The following is a 24731-nucleotide window of genomic DNA, read 5'->3' on the forward strand; positions in this document are numbered from 1 at the left end:
AGGATATTCTCCACCCAATGAGTGTTGACGTGTCTTAATTAATTTAAGTACTGCATAATGAGGGTCTGAAAGAATAAATCTGCTTAATTAATATGCCTGATACTGCTTAATGCTTCATTGGTTTTGTTAGGTTCACTTCGGAGTTACCTTCAAAAATAGTACAATTTCACATAATTGTTCTGTTACATTTTGAGGTTTTGATATAAGGCTGTAGTATTTCTATTGAAGCTTGATTTTCTCCTTTTTTAAAAATCATCGGAAAGTTACCGGAAGAGTCTAATCTCTCATAATATGGCAAACTAATGTTAAAATTTTCGTTGAGAGGTGTCTATGTTTGATGTTTGGTGGTGCCTCAAATAGGATCATCTTCGGTGGAAGAAACTTGTGATAAAAAAAAAAAATCAATACGCAATCCATGTCTATGACACTGGTTCAAGAAAAAAATCAATACGCAATCCATGCCTATGACACTGGTTCAAAAAAAAAAAATCCATGCCTGTGACAGTACTAATCTTGAGTTATTGACAGTATTAAACTTGAAAGGCAACAAGTCAGAAGAAAGCATCAGATTTTCTAAACCATTCAGGAAGTAACTTATCTTAAAGTTTTGCTCACTGAATTCATATCCACTATACGAATAGTATAGCAGAAAAAAGCTATAAATCATGGTACCAATAAGTTACAACAATGCAAATAACTTGACCAAATTACAAGCTGAGTCCATAGTCAACCGAGAAAACAGACCCCAAAAAAATACAACTAACCCAACGGAACAGGGTTAAAAAAAATTATAGAGATTAATTTAATGTTATTACATTACACTTTACAACAGAAAGCAGGGTAAGCTATAATTGCCCTAACTACTCACACAGATTGAACTCGCCTAAAGGGTTTAGCTGGCAACAGATTGAATTCTCATTCAACTTAATCCTTTCCTGCTTGCATATTTGCACTGCTGGGAATTTGATGAAAAATTCGAAAATAAATTCCTTTCTGCTTATTAACTTATTATTCCTTCTACTTTTCTGCTTTAAGCATACTCAGGATTGAGTGCTAATGCTTCCCTGTAGATCATCTCCTTTATTTGTTCTTCATCCAAATGTTGTTGCTCAAACTCAAATGAGAATGGCTCCATGCAGATAGGTTCATCAGCTACGTCATGCAGTTTTTCAAGGTATGGATGAGCCAGTGCTTCTTCAACTGCCAATATTTAAACAAGCAGATATGAAAATTTATTCAATGTAATTCAACATTATATTCAAAATGAACCCATTACTGCTTTATCTAGCTATAGAGACATAAATGAATGCAAGGATGAGAAAATTACCTGTAATTCTTCTGGTAGGATCAATTGTCAACATTTTATCGACAAGATCAATGGCTAAGGGATGAACATGGGGGAAAACCCTATTCAAAGGTTGACGAGGATACTGAGGAAGTTGTCGGATATATCTTCTCGCATCGTCATTTTTTACTAACCCCACATCAGCGTCAGTTGGAGTGCCAAGAAGCTGTAGAAAAACAACAAGTGTAAGCAATTAAGCATATATGATATATTACTACTTTTATGATTAAACTATTGATTGTATTCAAGGCATTAATAATGAAATATTTATATGAATATCAACTTATATGAGTAAGTAGCAACTAGAGAAAACATTTAGTGTAATGTTTTACTCCATCCGCCACATTATAAGTGTCGTTTAAGATAATGCAAATTTTTTAAGAAAATGATTAGTTATGCTGATTCCTATAGTCTTACCTCTGTCAATAAGCGCATTTGATGCACATGATCTTTGCCAGGAAACAGAGGCTTTTTATTCATAAGCTCCATAAAAATGCAACCAACAGACCAGACATCTATTGCAGAGGTGTAATCTGAGGAGTTCAACAACAATTCAGGAGCCCTATACCATCTCGTGACAACATATTCTGTCATGAAGTCACTTTCCATAGTTGGTCGCGCAAGACCAAAATCAATAATCTTCAAGTCGCAATTTGCATTTAACAGCAGGTTGCTTGGTTTCAAATCTCTATGGATTATGTTTGCAGAATGTATATACCTTAGCCCACGAAGAATCTGATACAAAAAGTACTGCAAGTACAAGGCATACAATCATCAGCAAAACGAGTAGTTCAATTAATTCCAGCGCAAAAAAGTTAAGGCAATGATTTTGATACTAAAAACAACAAATTCAAAACACTGACCTGGCAGTGTTCATCTGACAGGTTTTGATTAGAGCGAATGATTTGGTGAAGATCAGTATCCATGAGTTCGGTGGTTATGTAAACATCATTAAACTCTCTACGCAAGGGTGGTGGAATAACATCTCTTAAACCAATTACCTGTTTTAAAAAACAAACATTTTAACCATTACTAAATATACATTTATCAAATTGAGATTTGCACATTTGATACTTTAAGACTTAAACTACAGTGTAAACTTTAAAATGTATGAAAGTAATCAATTAGGCATGAACCAATTATGTATTATTCGAAAGGAAAAAAATATAACCGTTAAGAGTCCCGCATTGAGTGAGAAAAGACCAAAAAATGTGATTATAAATGAAGGCAATACCCATTTTAAAGGCCGGTTTTGTAAGAGTTGAGTTAGGACCAACCCAAAATTTAAGATGATATCAGAGCCTATCTAAGATTTATTAGTCCTGTTAACTAAATTTGTGTCATATATTTTTCAAAAGCAATAAGTTATTATTAGATATTGAACTTAATTCAGCCTTACACAAATAATTGGTGTCACACTCTTCATAATTATTCTTTTGGGCATTATCTTTTTCCATTATTGACTTGGTTTTTTCTCAATCATCATGGTCCACCATTGTCAAGAGAGATGGCTTGTTTCCATTAAATCTCAACAAACGTGTAGCTACTCACCACACATATTTTTCAACATTTAATGTACGACACTTTTACTTCAAAAAAAAAAATCATTTAATGTACGACTCCTAAAATAGGAACCAAATTTTCCATGATCATTACGTACAATACTTGTATTCCTCAATCCTTCATGTATGACTTGAAATGTCAACGCGATATTATCAACAACAATGATAGTGATAGGTACTTAAGAACCTTTCGCAGAAAGTAGCAGCAATGCTAAAAAAAGCCATATAGAATTTCAAATAGTTTTACCTTAATTGACTATTAATTGTCCTTTTTCACACAGATTAGAAAATTTATACCATACAAAGCATATAGATTAACAACTTAATTTGCAGCTTATAACATAAGTGTTTATCATATGTATAAATGATTATTTTAGCTATTTATAATTAAATATAAAATAAAGTTACACTGCTTTTTGGTATTTTTAGAAGTTAATAGCTTACAAAAATAAATAAGCTAAAGATAGTTTATAAACATGTCATAAGCCGTTTTGATAAGTTCTTCTGAACACTCTCAAAATGTTTATGCAGTGAATAAACCGGAATAAGTCAATTCAATGAAACTATCTAATTAATCAAATAAAGTTTAGTAATTAAGAATTTAAAGATAACTACTCACATTTTCATGATCTAAATGCCTAAGAAGCTTAATCTCACGGAGCGTACGCTTCGCATCCATATGATTATCAAAAGCATTCGCTATCTTCTTCACAGCAACCAACTCATTCGTCTCCGTATTCAACAACGAACTTCAAAAATCACATCAACAAAAACAAATCAGATTCATTTCTCACTTTCCAAAACCGTTAAATCAAATCCATCATAAACAAAACCGATTCAAAAAAGAAGTAGATTATACGAAGCAATACCAAACGATTCCGTAAGCACCACGACCAATAGGCATGATCGGAGGACGATACTTAGCCGTAACCTCGAAAAGATTACCGAACACGTTGTACTGAACGAACTGTCCGCCGTGAGTCTGAACCGCCGGAAACTCAGCGACGCCGTTTTGGTTAACTCCGGCCATTGATTTGATTTGATTTGATTTTCTTCACTCTCAAGAATTTTTTTCTCTCTCTAGAAAGCGTCGGCGATGGTAGTGTGTTGAAGAAGAAGGCGGTGAATTTCAATTTAAATAATGTTTATAGTGAGTTATTGACTCGGCTTGTGAAGCACGTTGAATTTTATAGAATCTATTTTCGGAGAAGATGCTACGAAGAAGGTGCGAAAACGCGCGAAGGAGATTAACACACGCGCGTTACAAGAACGACGCGTTTGTATTTTTGATCGGACGGTTGTGATTGTAGCCGCCTCTAATCTACGGTCTTAGCTTGTTCAATTATTTCAACTACTATCTTAATGAATGACTAAAATATAATATCATTAGAAATAAAATAAGTCAGAGGGATTTAAATATTATATACAAAAATTGACTGATACCTACACCTTGATATAAAATTAAAATCTCTCCTAAAATGGACTAATTAGGCCCCTCTTTCCGTCATTAAAAAGAGATCATATACGTATATATTAGTATCACTACAATTTTAGTTAAGAATGATTAATGACTCAAATAATTGATCAACTGTTTTCTGGCACATATATAGGCAATTTGTATCTGACAGCTGTTTTTTATGTATTATATAGGATTAAGATAAGGAGTTGTTTTTCATGTGGAATAAACACACATGTATATTTAATTGGAGTTTAGTTTAAATTAATGTTTTTACAAATGACATTAACATTTGGAACGTTTTATGCAAATGGTTAGGAATATTGCTTTGTAGTAATTGGTCACTCTAACAATGTTAACTCATCTTAGACTATGTTTTGGACAGGCTTAAAGATACGCAAAAACCAGATTTCGGAATCCTTGTAGGACAATATGATGAATATCACACAATGATATGTCTAAAGTTGTTCAATTAGGGTTTTTATCCAAAAAAAATCCTTTATCTTTTTCCTATAAAACCTGACTTATGAAACATGTTTAAGTACACATTTTTTAAACACTAAAACATTACATTCATGACATTTGACTTACTTGATTGTCGTAATGTTTACAGGTACACCATCCCTCAACTGTCATCCAAGTTGTCAATCTAGATTCAAATACACATTTTCTAAAACCTAAAACCTCACACTCATGCCCTTTAACTTACTTGATCGTCATAATGTTTGAAGGCACCGTGGATTAGGTTTTCTTGATAATCTAAGCAAGGAAAAATAAAAATGTTCTCATATTACAAAATGATTTCATTCTTATATTCTCGACTATAATCCTTCTCTATCACTACATTGCTCCAAAAACCAACAATATGCGTGAGAATATGTATTACCCTATTGATCCTCTACTTATTTACTGGCTTGATTCTCTGCCAAATTTGTAGCATAAAGTTGTACTAATACCTATATAAAAAAACTTGTTAAGTAATAATACTTTGTAGGTTGGATGGACGGGGTGTCCACCTATCTTTTCTCAATCCAAAACCAAAACTAAAACCAAAATATTTTTTTATAATAAATGTGTATGAACGTGTTTCTTGATATGTAATTTTTTTTGTCTTGCTAACAAGTGTGCTAAGAGTAATATTTAACGAACCCACAACGAGAAATAATTTTATCTTAAAAATACAAGTCAAACACATGTAAAAGTCATAATTACATAATTTTCAATATAAAAATTATTACTTTATATGGTTAAACAACAGTCGTTAATATTTTCTTGTTAACATGACACAAATCTGATGTGTGGATTCTTGTAATTCTACGCTTTATTGAAATTTCTTTTCAATCATTCATGTTGTTGTTCTTGTTTTATTATTTGTTGCTTTCTTTCTCGTTCCTCGTCTTCCGTTTCAAGCTATTGTCTTTATACCCTTTGTTTAGTCATTTAAATTTCTTTTTTATCAATGTGCACTCAAATTTTTGTCCAAGAATCTTTCGTCAAAGTCATTCACATTTCTGATCATTTCAAATTCAACGAGTTATTTGTTTGTATTTTATGCTTCATGAATAGTTCTCTCCTTCATATACATATCCTTGATAAGTTTCATTGAATAGTTAAACATTTCAAATCTTGTCATCTTTCAATTGTTTTATGCATGATATTTCTATATAAAATTTAAAACTTTTGCAAGCTTTACTTGCATAGTAACCACAATTTGACACCATACTCATTATTTTAAAATTATGGTGAAGCTTGACTACAAAAAATGAAGTTTTTTTTTGTGGGAGTCATTCTTTATAATTAAGATTAGGGTTACTACATAACCATTGGATTTCCTATGGATTGAACTCAAAGTGATTAATCAATTTAGAATATGACAAATCATTTGAGAAAACATTAAATCTTGGTTCGGACAACTTTTAATTAGATTTTACTTGCTTTAAATTATCATAATCTCCTTCTCCTAAGAACCAAAATCAAATCAGACGCTCAATCGACAAGATATCTATATCATAGTTTAGCTACTTTATTAACTTGCTCAAACATAAGAAAGCACAATTAAACCGCTCAAATAACTTAATCATAAATAATATCGATCCACAATTCAACCAATTAGACGGCTAGTTTTGATTCAATTTATAGAACATTAACTTAAAAATGACCTAAACATGTCTCATAATTGAGTAAACTTCATAGCAGGTGTATGTATTCCTATTATTCAGGAGTCAACATTTGGTACAGAAATTAAATTTCAGACACGACCTAGTCTCATATTTGCAAACAAAATATCTGGTGTTTTCCATTTCAATAATGTGCACGTGAGGAACAAATGCACAAGCCACATGGAATAACAAAGTCAAATAATAACAGCAATAGAATAACTTCACCTACGAAGCACGGGGCGCCCCTTCTCTACAGATAATAGAATGAATAATAATAATAAATATATCATGACAATGGTAAGTGGTAATGGGGGTTTCTTTTCTCATTCTATTTCTATCGATGACTTGATACTATAACTACCTCGAAAACTATTAAACATTATTGACTTTCTCAAACAATATTTTTGACTCTTTTTTTTTTTTTTTTTTTTTCAAACTAGATGAACCTTGAATATTTCAAAACAGAAATGTTAGTTGAACTATTTTTGGCACAAATAAATGATTAATTATGTATAGTACTTGGTTAATGGTATCACTTTTTAACGGTGATTTTTGACACTTAACATTGTTTGTTTATTTATTATATGGTTACACGGTTTAATAACATAGTTAATTCAGTTCATTATGTGATTAACAAATATCTTGATGTAGTTCAATTATATTTATTTATTTGAAAATTGATTTTTTTTTTTTTTTAAAACACAACGTGGTTCATTTTTTCATTTCATGATTAAGACTTTTTTTTTTTTTGCATAAAACATGTATTTTCCGTGCGTCCTCTCAAAAAAAAAAAGTATTTTCCGTGCGCTCCCTCGAGCCTTATGAAATGCAGATAGAAAGTAAACCTTGCATACATTATGCATTGTTCATACCAACATAGAGATATTGTCTTCTCATCTAAGTGTTCTTGGATCATGCTTAAAGCATTTTAAATATGTTTAGTTGATAATTGTAATTCATTAAACAGTAATAAATTGAATGAACCAAATATTTGAATGTCGGTAATCATGGACTTATTTGTGGTTATAAAAAAAACTAAACTAAACTATATAATAACTCATTAACCACATAATGAACTGAATCAATCACCCATTTAAATTGCATTAACTAAACTAATTTGCTATTGGATAATCGTTTGTTTCTTCTTAAATATGTCTTGTCATCACTCCTAATCTATTTTCTTTCCTTCTTGAAGACTTCATCATATGTATATATAATTTCCTCTATTAAATCTATATTTTGATTTTTTTTTTTTTTTTTTGGTGGGGGGGTGTCTAGGAAATCACCATGGATCAACTGGGATAATATTTGTTCGGATAAAGAGAAAGGAGGGTTGGGGTTAGGGGGATTAGTCAAATTAATTTACCATGGTTATAAAAGTGGTGTTGGAGAATGCAGGCGGAACAATCGAGTATAAGGTTTAAGGTGTTGGTAGCGAAGTATGGGGTAGAGGATGGTGAGGGTGAAAAAGGGTGGTCGTATGGGTTCACATTGATGGCACGATATCATGACCATACGTAGAGGTGTAGGTTTGGGTGTGGGGAGTTGGTTTGACGAGAATTTGGTGTGGGTTGTGGGTCACGGGACCAAGACTTTCTTTTGGTCAGTCTAGTGATTGGATGGAGGGGTGATGAGTGATAGGTTTAGGTGGCTATATTCATTATTGAAGAATCATTTTGTTTCACTGGCAGAGATGGGGGACGGGGAAGATGGGTGGAAATGGTGGCGTAGGCTTTTGACTTGGGAGGAGGAGTAGATGAGTGTGTGCAGTATGTTGTTGTCTAACATTTTTTTTTTCAAGGATGGTGTGGGTGACAAGTGAGATTGGAGCCTAGATCCAGGCAAAGGGTACTCTGCCAAGTGGCCAACCATTTACTTTCTTCCAGTATTTTGCAATATGGTTTGCTTGATTATTATGATTATGTGTGGGATATAGTAGTGTGAAGGATGCTTCTCAATCTCATTCCAACAAAGGATAGCTTGATTTATCGTGGTATTATTCCCCACAATTCTAATCTTTGCTCGAGTGGGTGAGGTCAAGCTGAAAATATTGATCATTTGTTCGTTGGTTATGGGTTTTATGGCAGCATTTGGATTATTTAAAAAGAAATAAACAATTGTCTCTTTCGCCGAAAAATTCTAGATAAATTAAAATAAAGACTAAACAAACTTATTGATTTTGACTCGGACGTGAAAAAACTCTAGATTTAAGAGTATTTCGTCACCCTAAATTAGTTGTCTAATGTGGTTGATTTCAAAGTCAATATCTCTAAAATGCAACACTTACTACTCGCTAACACCTAGTCCTCAATTAGCAAGGACACATAAACCACTTTTGAATGTTAATGAGGATTAGATTTCTTTATAAGTTTACATTCATAAATATTTACACGTATACAGTTGCTTCTCAATAGTGTCAGTAAGAAGAATCGGTGTAACTCTCTTCCTCCATACTATTCTGCTACCAATTTGTATATATGCCATCAGTTTGATAATTACTTTAATGTTGGCAACAATTGTTCGCAAGTAAACCTTGTAAATAGAATTGACCGGTAAGTTCTCGTGGGTTTAGTTCAGTTGATATGAACAATGTATAAAAATATGTAAGGTCTGAGGTTCAAATCCCGGACACAGAAAAAAAGAATTGAACCGGTAAATTATAACGTGTAATATTGATTAGGTAGCTACATGACTTATTCAAAGGAGATATTTGTCAAAAATAGATACAGTAATAATTAACTTTAAAATAAATGGATAACAGCTACAACACAACGGGGCGCAAAAAGAAAATAGATTGTCACAGGGCTATTTGTTTTTAGAACGTCGATCATGACATCTTATTTCAATGTGGTTAGAAATAAAAATTTTGAAAATTACTTTTCATACTTCACTCAATGCTAAAAAACACTATAAAATGGTAAATTTAACCTCAAATTCTATCAACAGTGAACTACCGCTGGTTAAATCTATTGGTGGTTAATTACCGATAGAATTATATTAGTAATTTGTGGTGTTTCATAGCAACCTTTTGCGTGGGAATATCAATTTTTAAATTTTTCTTCTTGTCAAATAATGAACATAAGTAACCTTGAACAATGTTAGTGAGCAATACGGCTCCCTTGCCCAATATAATATCTTAGTTTTTGGGATGAAAAACATTATTTTGAACATTGATGTTACTCAACTTCTAAATTATGGCGGTTGAGTAGCTCGAATAATTTGAGCTAAAAATAAATAGTTAGAGACTATATGTTCAAATTAGACGAAAGAGAAAAACTAATGCTATAACAATTAATTTACTAACATTTTCCAATTAAATTGATGGGTTTCCACTTTCCATGGCGATTGAGTTTCAAAATTCTTTATGTGAACGTAATGGCTTTACGCCTTTACTAATGATGTTGGATTTTGTTAGGAAATTCTTACATAGAAGTGATGGGTGGGAATATGACTCCCTGTTTATAGTTAAGTTGGATAATAGGGGAAATTCAAATTTTTATAGCCAAAAGGTTAATCACTTTAAGAACTTCATAGCTAAGAATTCGTCACGAATTGCAGAAGAGTAATGACTTGTATTGATGGGATAATTAAGGCAATGAGCTTCATTAGGTTAGAGGCTTTTAATTAAAGATTAAGGCCGCTTTGGTCTTCATCATGATTTGCAAAAGATTAATCACCGATCAGTGTACCAATTTTTGAATGAATCGTCGTTGTAAATCTTTATGAAACTAAAATTTAGATGTTAGCCCGGTAGTTCTCAGAAGAAAGATTGTGATAATCTAAAGTTCAACCAAAAAATAAAGTTTAACCAAGAATCAGCTAGTTTTTTCTGACAAAATGACTAAGAATCAACTTGTCAAAACTGCCAGCAGGTACTACAAAATATTAGTAAAATCCTAAGTAGAAGAAATTAATTAAACTCAACAATTCGGATTTCAAAACCATTCATTAACAAGAATTTTCGAAAACAAGAAAATTTACTACATTTTTTGTTTAGGAATCAACCTTAACTGCTTAATTATATCAAAAACAAAAAAACAAAACCTTGCCTACTTCATATCGAGCGAACATTCATAATATTTTTGATAAGTTCTCATGTTTAAAAATCTTTTATAAGTTCTCATGTTTAAAATTGAACACTCCATCAGGGTAGTGTTTAGTGCCAAAAAAATTCTTTGAAAGTAACTAATTACGAAAGAGTCGTGATGCTGTTAATTTACTTCCAATACAATTAAACGCAGACGAGAACTCCAAAGACTACTTTGGGACATGCGGAAGAGCAACATTGGGGAATAATAAAACCGAAATAGCTGGGAATTATCACTTAACAATGTTATTTAACAGAGGATCAACAATAGAGAAAACAATCAAACTCCACGTTCATCGTGTCTAGCAAAATACATCCAAAAACTACCCAATGTCGATGAACCCGCATTCAAAATAAGAGCAATGTCTGTGAAATTTATGTAAGATGCACCATTCCTCTCAAACACCACACACTGCTCCTTAGGCTTCTGCGAACCTATGAGGTAAAAAACATAACATGAATCAACTTCCAATGGATAATGCAGAACTTAAAGGATGTGTAAAATCGTAATCTTTGAAGATAAATACAAGATATATTATATGACTTACCCAAGCTCAGATAGCTTCTGATGAGCTTCGGCATAATCAGCAAAGAAAGCATCTTCATCCTGCAATCATTGACAAATGAGAATTCTTAGATTAACTTATCAGCAGATATAATAATTTCATAATGCCAACAATATGATGAAAAGGATTATTATAGGAATATTAAATATTAAATATACATACAGCAGCATATTTCTCAACAAGTGGGCGGAATACAGGGTCGCTCAAAAGTGCCTTATCACTTGGCAACTGAAGAAGGCCTTCCTTCTCACCACCCAACAACTCCCTAATCATTCCAACAACATCGATAATCAATAATAAGAATTTAAAACAAAGAAAAAAGGGGGCATGGATGAGAGATAATGTTTTTAATTAGACTCACGTAAAGTATGAGTTGTCAAAAATGAGAGGATTAGAAGTCCATGGGCCCTCAAATCCAGAACGCTCCTTGTGTGCAGCTCCCTAAAAATTACATTAAGCATAACCAAAACACAGTCACAACCTCAATGTTGAGAATAGTCGAATATGTTATTATTTTTCATAACAATTAAACAAGTTAAAAATAAAATTTTGCAGATAATAAGGCAACTTAGTCAAGTTTTTTGCATTGGCAGCCATATCATCACAATCACAAATCGCACAACCACAATGCAGCCACAAAACTTAGATGCTTATTCCAGTGTCAAAATATCAAATGTGACAAATACTATACTCAATAAACAGATTAAAGTCAATGCATACAATGGTGTGGCCACCAGACAAAGCAACGATGTCCTGGTCACTAAGCCCCATAGCTTTGCCAAACACATCCCTCAAATGGTCAGAACCTGCAAAAATCAAGAATCAAATAATGAGCCAAACAACTACCAGTCAATTGTAGGCAATAATTCACATCGCAAGTCCAGAACACTTACCCTTGGTGGCATCAGGCAAGCGACCCTCTGGTGGTGGCTCAGGCTTGTCCTGATAATTAAACCAGAACAAAGGACCAATTAGCCTCCAAATATAAAAATTAAATAGGGTGAAAAACAAAGATACATCAGCATCTTTTGAGTATAATTTAGCATCCATATGTGTACATAATTACAAAACATGCAAGAGACAAAAAGCATTCCCAGTTATCACATGTGGTTAATTATTGCAATGCAATCTACAAGTTGGTTACCAACAGAAATATTTGAAACCCAGAAACTCGTTGATAAGGATTACAGACAGCTTACATAACATGCAAATAAATGAAATCTGAGAACGTGAAATGCAAGACAAATTTGTTTCGTATTAATTGCAAACGCATTTCGAACAGACAGTCAAAACTTACAAATAATTCCCATACATGTTACAAAGACTGATCAAACACTTTACAAAAAAAGTATTCGCGGACATAATTCCGATCATTATATACCGAGAAAAGTTATAACCAGTAATTGATTTTCAAATCATGTCAACAAGATTTGCAGACAAAAAATACGACCAAAAAGTTAAAGAAGTATCATAATTTGTATTGAAAAAATACAACTATACCATATAAATAAATAAAGAGAAACTGAAAGTACTAAACATAAACATACCTCCCTGCCTGGGTGGAAAGGAACTTCAGGTCCACCTGTAACCTCAACAGCAACAACACCAGCCAACTGCATAACCACAAAGCAAGCCATTAAGCACAAAAATCGTAGACTGAAATAATACAGCAAGATCTAGCAATTCATCACAAAAAATACAACAAATCACTACCTGGTAGAAATCAGCATAGCTAATGATTGGGAATTGCTCCTTAAGAGGCTCCAAAAGCCTAACAGCAATATCAAGACCGTTGTTAGCACCATGAGCAAGCTCGGCTTGGTGCTTGATGGTTCCGAAAGGACCACCAGTCTTTGTCTTTGAATCAAAAGTTCCAGCAGAGTGCCATCTACACAAACAAATCATAACAAAAAAATCACACTCAATTCATCATAAAAAGAAAACACTCAGTTGATTACAAAAAAAATCATACAATTCATCACAAATCATCAAACAAAAAAAAATTGTGACAAAAAAGTCAAAACAAATCATAACAAAAATAAAATTACACAAATCATGACAAAAATCACACGAATAATTACAAAAAAATAATCAAGCACAAATTTAAGCTAAACAATCTAATAAGTGAAAATCTCACATAGAAACGGTCCTACAAAAAATGAGCGGAAAATGAAACTTACGCCAAACGGAGCATAAGAGGAGCACATTTCTTCTCAGCGATGAAACCTCTGAGCTTCCTCTTCGCCTTCTCAACAGCCTTCTGGTAATCAGCACTCACGGTTGGGTAAGATTTTCCCATAGCTTAAAATTTCTGTAACAAAATCAAAATCACATAACAGAATCAGAAACAGATCATCGCGTTGGTGAAAAAATCGAAGAAAAACAAGCTCAAAAATGGATCTAAAAACACTGATTCAATAAACAAGAATATTAATCAACTTCGATTCGAAGATAAGAGGTGAATCAGAAGAAATTGTTGAGCGGAGAAAGCGAGAAATGAACGAACCTCGAAATCTAAGAAGGAAAATGGCGAAGATTGTTGAACCCTAACTGTGACACGAGGAGAGCACAAGCCACAGAGTGAAGAAAGAGCGTGTGTTAGCAACGAACAACACGTAGTTATAAGGGGGAGAAAGTTCTAGAGGATGATTGTGAGGCGTTGGATGAATGGGATCGTGGGGTTATGGTTGATTTGGAAAGTTAGATGGTTAAGATGAACTTGGACGTGTAAACGCACGGTGTGATTTGATTGGGTGGGTGAAGTAGGTTTCGTCAATGATGACGAATGAGGATGCAAGAGAAAAAAAAAGATTAAGAAAGTGTTGAAAGGTCTTGGGTTTTTGTTGAGATGCGTGAAAATGGGTTTCTTTGCACGATGAGAGTTTTATGACACCACTTAGCCACATTGTTGACTGTAATAATATTGTTTATTGTTTATTCATTTCGGAAAAGAAAATGTCACACAGTTTTTTTTTTTTTAAGTTCAGTTTTTTTTTTTAAAACAATATTCGTTCATTTTGTTACATAAGTGTAGCTCAGTTGATAGCTACGGAGATAATTTATGCAGAGATTGGATCAAACGCTATATTTTCCATTTCTTCATACATAATGTGTATGAATTCAGCCACTTGCCTACTTAACCAAAAAAAAAAATATTCGTTCATTTTAATTGGTAAAGTATACCGGTAAATAAACTAACACAAAAGTTGTCATATTGATTTCTCGGAGTCATTTTGGTGGATTAGAATAAAATAATGTTTATAAATAATAGGCTAAAATATGGTTTTAGTCCTTGCAAATATGTCTCGTTTTGGTTTTAGTCTCTGTAAAAAAAATATTGTTTTTGGTCTCTGCAAAATTTTAACGAAAAATTTTGCAGGGACGTTTTTTAAAAAACAAAATATTTTGCAGGGATCAAAAACTACAAAATTGGTTCAGTTATAATGTGTCATGTATGCAAATCATCACAGAAGTGGGGTCATGGACTATTTTCAAAAACAAAAAATTTTGCAGGGACCAAAAACAATTTTTTTTACAGGGACTAAAACCAAAACGAAGCATATTTGCAGAGACTAAAACCACATTTTAGCCTAAATAATATGACAAAATCAAAGTTGTCAAAATAACCATATCTTCTGATTTACAATGTCGACAACTTAGTGGTTGATATAATATGTAATTGATTGAAGTTGAATTTAAATCAAACGAACGTTACATTGACACAGGAAGTCGAACAATGTTGCACTACGACAATGTAGTATTGGTTTATGTAAAAACCAATCATTTAGATAAATGTGTGTGTATAGTGAGTTAAGATCCTCTCAATTTATTAAAATAAATAGATAATATCATTTTGGTAAGAGATGGATACAAAAAATATGAAGTGGTCTCACTACTGTTAATTATTTTCAAACTTCTTTATAATAGAGGTTAATTATCTCTCCAAATGAAAGAAATTGAGAGACTAATAAATGGAGAGGATTTTTGACTCGAATATAATAAAGGACACCAAGAAGAATATTAAGTGGTCTAAAATGTTTGTAATAGCTTTGGATTGCATTTTATGACTAGAAATAAATTCATTGTTCAGAATGTATGTGTCCAACATACATTAACAATTTGAGTCCAATTTATTAAATAATTTTTCCTATAAAGCTGTTGAAGTAGATTGTCCTACAAGCTGTGCTATTTGTGATGTTTGCGACGAGGATGCTAAGCACCTGTTCTTCAAGTGCAGCAAGAGTATTGTTTGTTGGCAGCAGGTTGGCCTTTGGCATTCAATTCAACATGTGTGGGCTACCTACATCTCCTTGCTCTGATATGATTTTTGCTCTACTTCAGCACCTTGATGTCCCTCAACAACAACAACTTGCGGTCACTTTATGAAGTTTATGAAAACTTAGAAATAACAAAGTGTGGAATGATGTCACATAAACGTTCCAACAAATTGATGACCGCTCTAAAACTTTTGAGTAGTTGGAAGAATGCAGAAGAAGTGAGGAATCGAAGCACCAACCGCAGCTCGCACAATGTGATAGACACATGTACAAAACCGAGTGCAGGGAGATTCAAGTGTAACGTTGACGCATCCTTTTCCACTTTTCCTTAATAAAGTTGAATTTGGAGCTTGTGTTCCAGATGCAGAAGAAATTTTGTTATAGCTCGAACAGTTTGGGCTACCCCTTTACTTGACGTAGATATGGGGGAAGGTGTCTTTGGTTTTATGGCAATAATTAAGGATTGTAAATATTTGTTGATTACCGATTTAGCAAGCTCTTATGTGAAATTCATTATGAGACAGGTCAGTGGTGTTGTCCATAATTTAGCTAAGGAAGCGTGCTAGTCTCCAAATTCATACTAACATTCCATATTGTATCTCTACTTTGATCAACAATGAAAAAATATAAACTTTCTATAAAAAAATCATGTAAAACTATTCCATACTTCATCTTCGTTGAATTCATTTTGGAATTAGAAAAAATAGGTACCATTTATTTTCATTGTAGATCGAAGAAGTGTCATGACTAAAACGTGAGTGTAATATCTATGTCCCTTAATTCTTTTTAAATTAAGTGTGAGAATTGACTAATTTCATTTCTTGTTGTTGAACGTTTGGTGTAATTTATGGATGTCTTCTGTGATATACCCTGTATTTGAAGATAGCCATCTGTTTTATATATCATTTTGATTTCTTAAAAAAAAAAAAAAAAAAAAAAAAAAAAAAAACTTTTTTAATTAAAAAAGAGAGCAGCGATATCATTCATATTTCAAAAGTAAAATATGTTGGACTCTAGGGTGTGAACGCGTTCCGCTTCGGAAGATTCCGTTCTGGGTAACGTTAATCTCACCGTTGAGACATGCCCATCTCGTGTTCATTAAATTAAATAATTTGATTAGTTAATTGACTACTACACGTAATCATTTGGATTGCAACTAGGACAATGTGATATACCACGAATCATTTTTATTTATTTTTTTGGCAAACAGATATGCCACACATCGTTGAAATAAAGTGCATGATACTTTTTTTTTAAAGATAACATGATACAAGGAAGTTCCAAAATAGCACTTTGTCAACTCATTTGTTGGAGTTTGTCAAAAAAAAAAAAAACTCATTAGCTAGAGTTTGTCAAAAAATAAATAAAAACTCATTAGTTAAAGCTTAACTTTGTAACATTAATATATGTGATCATCGATAGCTATATAAACAAAATTTAATATTTTAGATTCGTTCAATAAATGATGTATGTGGTTAATATTTAAGATCACATATATTATTTATTGACTAAATCTAAAATATTAATTTTTGTTTATAATAGTGATTGGAGGGTGTATAGTTTTAAACTTCATCTGAGACGGTTGTAATATGACTACTAGCGTCCCTGTTAATAATAAAATTTATCCTTCCTTTCAAAAAAATTGGAGTTGACATAAATTGTTAGGTATTCTGCTCATCAGTTATAGTTTAAAATTTTGGGTTATGTGTAAATTTCACCGTAAACGCTCGCTGAGTTTATGGTTTTTGCTCACCTTTCACGAGGATGTGTCTCAATTTATCTAAAAAAATTCATAAATAAAAGAGGGCATGAAACCTTGAAGGAGAGAGAGGGGGCAATGGTGGTGATCTTGATGAAAAGGCTTTACCACCGTGTAGGGACTAAGGAGGGGATCCAGAGAGAAACATTAGGAAGGTTTAAAGGAACAAGGGGAATGGGAAGGAAGTTAGACTGTCATGAGTTCACGGATAGGGAAATCAAGTATGCTTGAATAAATTAATGTTTTTGAAAACATGCACATTTACAGTTAATATCAACAAGGTTGGGTGTTCAGGATGGTATTAAAGGAAGAACTTTGAAGCGACATATTCAAATGGTTTACCAGATTTCTTAGAATTCGTTGTTGAGGTTTAACACAACCATACAAAACCGGTTTGTGAAGTAAGGATTGCCCCCACACACATTGTCAGATCGTCTTTTATCCGATGTGGGACTCTTTAACACGTCTCCTCACGGTCAAGCCCGAGATTACGCATCTGAAGCGTGGATGTAAATGGTGGCTGACCTAATATCGTAAACCTAATAGTTGGTGACCCAACAAATCTTGGAGGAGGTTCTGATATCATTTTCTACCCAGACCCTGACCTAGTCGTCATTTTTTACCCCATCGGCCAACATCCTTGCGCCGATTGTATCTCTTTATCTCCTAAATTCACAAAATCACCATCTTCTACCCTCCCTTACTCAAATGGTTGGTCACTCTTCCTCCACAGATGCTAGAAAATCGTAAATCACCTCAAAACTACAAACGACAACACCCTCAAAATTTCACTCCATTTTCACCATCACAAACGTCAAATCAATCATACTAGTGACATTCGATAATGATTCCAACCTTTATGTCTCATGGTTGGCGTTGTTCAAGGTCCAAGTACGCGTTCATAACGTACTTGACCACATCATTTTGCCTATTGATCATACACAACATTCTTAACTCCATTCTTTGTCATTGATGACATGACTGAACTATGTTGGAACCGTATTGCGGCCATGTTCCACGACAACAAACACTTGAGAGTTGTCTAACTCAAGAACAATTTCAACAACAATAACTTAGAGGATTTTCCCTCTACCAAAGCCTATTGCATCCTCCTCAAGCTCTTGGCCAATCAACTTGCTAACGTTGAATCATCGGTCTCTAACACTCGCTTGGTGTTAAAAATGATCTTCGAGATTACAGGTGCATACACTGGTTTTTATTTTGATCACAAGTATTATTTTAAAACAATTGCTTCTTTTATAATAATATAACAATGAAGAGTAATCAATGTTTATTTTCTTCAAGTATTTTATATACATATAAGTTTTAGTATAATTTTTTTGTTAACGTATCATAAACCATATCATAAAATTTCAATATACAATTTTCTTCAATGTTTATCACTACTGAACAAAACTTTACTTCAAATTAATATACGGTTGGTGGAAAATGAATTTAATTAAATACTATATGACAATTTATTAAGATAGGCGGTGAATGGTGTGTTGGCGGCGCATAGCTGAGAGATGGAGGTTGCAAGGAGACGCCAAGACATGGGAGAAATGAGAAGAAGAAAGAAAGGGTGTTGGAAGAAAGAAACAATAATTGAGCGAGCTTAGGAACATGTATTTTTTTTTTTCCTTTTAGTGGGGGTGGGTGTATTTGGCTATTCTTTTTTTCTATTTGCGGGTCTGACACAAATAGTTGAAGGAAGTCTAGCTAAATGGTTAGTCATTCCACAACTATTAGCTTGACCCATAATTTTAAAAATCGGATCAGTCATTGATCGGACAAGGTCACTGGTCAAACCATATAATCATTGGTTCTACCATATGGTTAAACTGGATAAAACCGAATGATTCAGCTGTATAGCCCATTCTTTATTATAAAATTGCATATGCATTAAACTAGATTGAACCGTACAATTCGTTCTATAAATTTTTTAAATGGTTTTTTCAGGTTGTTATAATTAAAAAATTTAGTTTTTTTTTGTGGTTGAAGGAATTTAAAAAAATTGTCACTAACATAACCGGAAAATACGTTATTTTTATATTAAAAAAAAAGGCAATATGCTATTTAGTTAAATCGTAAGTTTTCCTTTTTTAGAAGGTTTAATTGCACTTTTGGCCCCGTATCTTTTTAAAAATTGTGATTTTGCCCCTCTAACTAATTAAAATACAAAACAACCCCCTATATATTGGATCTTTGGCAGTTTTGGCCTCCAATGCCACTTTTGATTAGTCTTCGCTGACGTGACACTCACAATGGTCGACACGTGGCACCTCACTTAAGGGATATGGGTGCCACGTCAGCGAAGACTATGTCAAAAGTGGTCTTCGGGGTCAAAACTGCCAAAGATCCAATACATAGGGGGCTGTTTTGTATTTTAATTAGTTAGGGAGCAAAAATCGCAACTTTTAGAAAGATAGGGGGCCAAAAGTGCAATTAAACCTTTTTAAAAATCATAATTAAAAAATGAATTAAAGTTTATGCGGTGGTAATTGTAAAAGTAAAAAAAAAAAAAAAAAGTGGTCTTCTTACAAAAAAAAAACGTGGTAGTAAGCTTTTGTTTCCAAATCGGTTACCATTTTTTACATGATCCAATAATACCTCCAGTTCCCAATTCAGTTGATCAGTCCGATCCGGTTTTAAAAAACGGCAACTTTACTTGCTAAAAAAACATAAAGCGGTTACACTCAAGGAAGCTACCCACCCCAAAAAAAAAAATTGTATTACCATTTGCATAACTACAAAAACGGGAACAATCAAATATGACAGTAAGCATGAAATATTTTTTGTTTTCTCTTTATTTTCAACAACATTCATCATTACTTTAACACAAGGTGAAGTAAATAAGTAATTCATACTGCACCACAAATAGGTTCACTGAATAGAAATAGTTTTCGGTTTCTTTATCCCTTTGTATGATATGCATATCATTCACGTTTTATATTTTGTTTCATTGATCAGATTTTGTCTTTTTTTTTTCTTTAGTAATAATCTATCCATTACTCTTGTTAAAAGCTAATTATACTATATATTTCAGTTTTGCTTTTGTTCATTAGTCTTGTCATTCCGTTACTCTTGTTATAAGCTTTTGTTCATTATTCTTGTTAAAAACTTATACTATATTTAAGATCCTTTTGTTTCATTACATATATCGTTAAAAACTTATATTATATTTCAGATCCTTTTCTTTATTTCAGATCCTTGTGGATCCATTCAATTTACTTATCTATTCATCTAGTTGGATCTTTTATTGTTAGAATGATCAAATAATATTGATAGAATGATATGGGTAGTATAACTTTAAAGTGATTGAAAAGATAAAAAAAGAAAAACGTAAGAATAAAAAAACAAATGATTCATTATTGATCAAATGAGTTGGTTAAGTACTTTTAACATTATAATTTTATGCATTTAAATTTATTTCTTTTGATTGAGAATTTTGTATTGATATTTATGCAATATTTGAGCAACTTTACTTTATATTTATTTTCATTTGGTAATGTCGTTGTTTACGGATATCTTCTAATCAGATCAATGAGCATTCAAGAAAAGTTAAAAAAAGAAAATGCATGTTTTATAAAATATGTTATGGGGCAGCGATGATTGCATATGACTATCACATGAAATACTTACTAAAATAAGGTAATAGATTTCTTTATTCTCATGGGTTCGAGAAATTCATGTTGTATTAAAACTTGAAAAGTTATTAGTGAGTAAGGGATGGTTGCACCCATCAAACGAAATGACATCCTTGGAGGCACTTGTTATGTTTCTTTGGAGTTGTGCACATAGCGAGACTAATAGAAATATTCAAAATAAATTTGGAAAATCAGAGATCGTAAGTAGGAAGTTTAATGAAGTTTTAGAAAGTTTATGTTTACTAGCAAAAGAAATTGTGAGGCCTCCTGATTTTAACTTCACATAAATTCCGTCCAAAATCAAGGATGATAGAAGATATTGGCCTTATTTTAATGGATGCATCGGTGCTATAGATGAAACGCATATTCCTGCTATTGTTCCTACTAAAGATCAAATTCGTTATATTGGAAGAAAGGATATCCAACGCAAAATGTCATGTTAGTCTGTAACTTAGACATGCTAATTACTTTTGTTGTTGTTGGCTGGCCTGATACTACGCATGACACACGTATTCTTACATCAATCCTTGAAGGAATGAAAAATGTGTTCCCTCATCCTCCTGAAGGTACGATTATTTTTTTATTTTTTTTATAAATAAAATTTGCGATTTATATAGTTATGACAATAACTTTTATGCATAAACTAACAATAATTTTTTATTTTATTTTTAAATATTTCTAGGAAAGTATTACTTGGTTGATGAGGATATCCAAACATGAAAGGATATCTATCACCATACAAAGGTGAAAGATATCACATTCCTGATTTTAGAGATGACAGTCAAGCACAAGGCATTCGTGAAGTATTCAATCATGCACATTCGTCACTTAGAAATGTCATTGAAAGAACAATCGGGGTTTGGAAGAAAATGTGGCATATTTTATGTGATATGAGACCATTTCCACTAATCAAGCAAGAAAAGATCATAGTTGCAACAACAACACTTCGTAACTTCATTCGAATATGTGGCGTTCAAGATGAGGAGTTCAACAAATGGGACCAAATCCCTGGATATATGCACGAACGAGAAGAAGAAAGAAACACCACTGAAGATTCAAGTTCATATAATTTAAGAGTACAAGATGGGAGCCACATGGATAGAGCTAGAAATCAAATAGCCACTAAGTTGTTGGAAAACGAAAATCATTCAAGTTTATAATGTGTTATGTTTCTAATATTGGATTATTTTCATACTCTTTCAATTTAATTTATGATAAAGTTTTATATAATAATTTATAAATTTTCATTTGGTCTAAAAAAACCAGGTCCTTATAAAATTTATTTTCTTATAAAAAAAATGTCTTTTATTTTATTTATGATAATTTGTAATAAAATCTCAAAACTCTTTTAAATATATTTTGCCAAACAGATTTTAACTTAAAAGTACTAATTAAGTTGAAAAAAACAACAAATACCAAACAACTTTAACTTCAACTCAAAGTTTTAATTTTCAACTTTATTCTAAAAGTGACTTTTAGACCTAAAAAAAGCAGTGTCAAACTGTCTATGTAATCTAATGAAATGTTATAACCAACTTATAAGCTCATTTTCTAAAAAATGGCTATATAGAATTTTATTTTCATTACCTATTAAAAATAGAGGATTGATAGCAACGCTCACTTTTGAACATTCTCTCTGGCACTCACTCTTTTATTGGATGAAATAAATGTTTGTCCCACCACTTTGTGTAGGTTCTATTTCCAAGAGAGTGGTATTAGAGAGAGTGTTCAAAAGAGATGGTTGCTTTCACTCCTTTAAAAAACATGGATGACAATATGCATTTTCCTAATGTGAAGGTATTAACGAGGAATCTCTTCTATATACTTACTTAATTGACTATATCATTATCATCATCTTGTTTATCTTTGAAAAGCGACTGAGTAAGTAAATTATTGAAATATCTAAAGGGTTGTGTTAACCGATGCCCCCTAATTAAGGGAGCTAAAGGTGAAAATTTTAAATCCAAAAGAATAGTTTTTAAGCTTTTAATGCAATGACAACACAACTTTCGATACAAAATAATATTTTTCATGTGTGCTTTTAATGTAAGTACATGGATGGTATTAATGTAAACGGATACTTTGCATGGTCTTTGTTGGATAATTTTGAATGGCACTTACGATATAGATATACCGTGAGATTTGGCATGACCTTGGTAGATTACAAAAATGGAATAAAAAGACGGAGTAACACTTGAGTGACATGGCATTTGGTGATTGGTGACATTGACCAATCACAATGTCACGATCTTTGTGAAAAAGAAAAAAAAACTTACGATATTGTGGTACCAATGTCACCAATTCTATGTCATTTAACTGCTACTTGAAAAGACGTCAAAAACACTCTGGATTGTGGTTCAAGAATTTTCTCCGATCAGATATCAAACTTTACAAAGATTCCATTAAGCTACAATTTTTTTTAAAGACTGGATTGTAAACATAAAGGCTTCATTTAATTTATTTATTTTTACTATTTTTTAATTTAATTTAATATTAAATTTGTTTTTAGTCCCTGCAAAATTATAAGCTTTTAAGTTTTGTCCCTAAAAAAAAAATATTCACCTTTAATCCCTATTTACATTTTATAGCAACTATTTTAGAGGACTAAAAATATCAATTTTATGTATCAAGTTTTTAAAAAAGGGACTATTTTTACAAACTATGATATTGTAGAAGACTAAAATCACCATTAAAATTTAATAGAAACTAAACTTGAAAACTTGTGATTTCGTAAGGACAAAAAACATATTTAATCTTTTAATTTACTTTTAGAATAGCTAGAATGAAATTTGTAATCGTAAGTAAATATATATTTATGATTGATATTATTCAATCACTTGGATGGTCAAATATGTTTTTTATTCCTATAATATATTAACTTTTCATTTTGGTCTCCCTAAATTTTGTCTTTAACTTTTAGTCCCTCAAAAGTATTTCATCGCCACTTTTAGTCTCTACTTTTAAGTAAACTTATGTGTAGCCTTCATAATTTTAGATGATTTTTTTTTTTGGAATGTTAAGAATATTATAAGAATCTCTTCCAAAAAATAGAATTACGGTATTTAACAAACATCAATTAAATATGAATTTTCATACTTTTGACGGTCAAAAATTTATATTTAATTCATGTTTGGTTAAAAAAATTATAATTTTTATGGGAGAGATTTTCGTAATATTCTATACATTTATAAAAAAATGCATTCAAAAATATGATGGTTATCAAGGCCGGCCTTAAGCATAAGCCGAGAGTGCGACGACCTAGGGTTCATGCTGTTAGAGGGCCTAAAAAAATTTATGGAGGGGAGTTGATATGGAAATATTTGGTTTATGGGGGATTTATATAGCATAGTTCACTAAAAGGCCCAAAATAATTTCATGATGCAGGGTTGGACTCAAGTCTGTTAATGTCTTAGGCCTTTTTGTTGAAATTTGCCATATATACTCTTGTATAACACAAAGATTTCTATATACACCTTCCTTATAAAAAAAATTGGTTTTTCTTAATAATGTGCCTAAAAATTTATTATCGAAGAAATTGACGATATTTTTTTGGGCCTTTTGTTCTTAATAATGTGTCTCACTAAAAGAAACATTGTCAAAACAAACAATATGGTTCCTAATATTCCTAATACATTTCCCTCAAATCAATATCGGATTAGGGTAAGCATTCACATCCCGTTGGAGATGACAACTATTTCGCATTGCTTTGCCAACGAGCGGTGTCTATTTGAGGTGGGTGTGACATTCTGATTGTCCATACGAAGTTTCTTAAAGCATATAATTTAAATCTCTTAAAGGTTATACAAAACGTGGTTACCGAGAAAGGAATCATAACTTCTTTGATCATTTGGAATATACAGTGTATAAGAAATA

General features: G+C 32.2%; 2 protein-coding genes across 2 annotated transcripts; both read right to left on the minus strand.

Annotated features, from left to right (window-relative positions):
- Positions 1 to 575: 575 nt before the first annotated feature.
- Positions 576 to 4064, minus strand: LOC11408024 (mitogen-activated protein kinase 3). The gene is made up of 6 exons (XM_024782037.2): positions 3777 to 4064; positions 3527 to 3656; positions 2209 to 2346; positions 1763 to 2095; positions 1328 to 1511; positions 576 to 1200 (listed from the first exon to the last, which is right to left on the minus strand). The coding sequence occupies exons 1-6, from the start codon at positions 3935 to 3937 to the stop codon at positions 1031 to 1033; spliced, it is 1116 nt and encodes a 371-aa protein (XP_024637805.2). The 5' UTR covers positions 3938 to 4064; the 3' UTR covers positions 576 to 1030.
- Positions 4065 to 10797: 6733 nt separating this feature from the next.
- Positions 10798 to 13970, minus strand: LOC11412115 (L-ascorbate peroxidase, cytosolic). The gene is made up of 10 exons (XM_003606462.4): positions 13682 to 13970; positions 13356 to 13486; positions 12889 to 13063; positions 12723 to 12788; positions 12069 to 12117; positions 11896 to 11981; positions 11537 to 11616; positions 11338 to 11440; positions 11158 to 11216; positions 10798 to 11044 (listed from the first exon to the last, which is right to left on the minus strand). The coding sequence occupies exons 2-10, from the start codon at positions 13472 to 13474 to the stop codon at positions 11029 to 11031; spliced, it is 753 nt and encodes a 250-aa protein (XP_003606510.1). The 5' UTR covers positions 13475 to 13486; positions 13682 to 13970; the 3' UTR covers positions 10798 to 11028.
- Between the last annotated feature and the right edge of the window lie 10761 nt (positions 13971 to 24731).

The sequence above is a fragment of the Medicago truncatula genome, chromosome 4 (genome assembly GCF_003473485.1).
Source record: "Medicago truncatula cultivar Jemalong A17 chromosome 4, MtrunA17r5.0-ANR, whole genome shotgun sequence".
NCBI lineage: Eukaryota > Viridiplantae > Streptophyta > Magnoliopsida > Fabales > Fabaceae > Medicago > Medicago truncatula.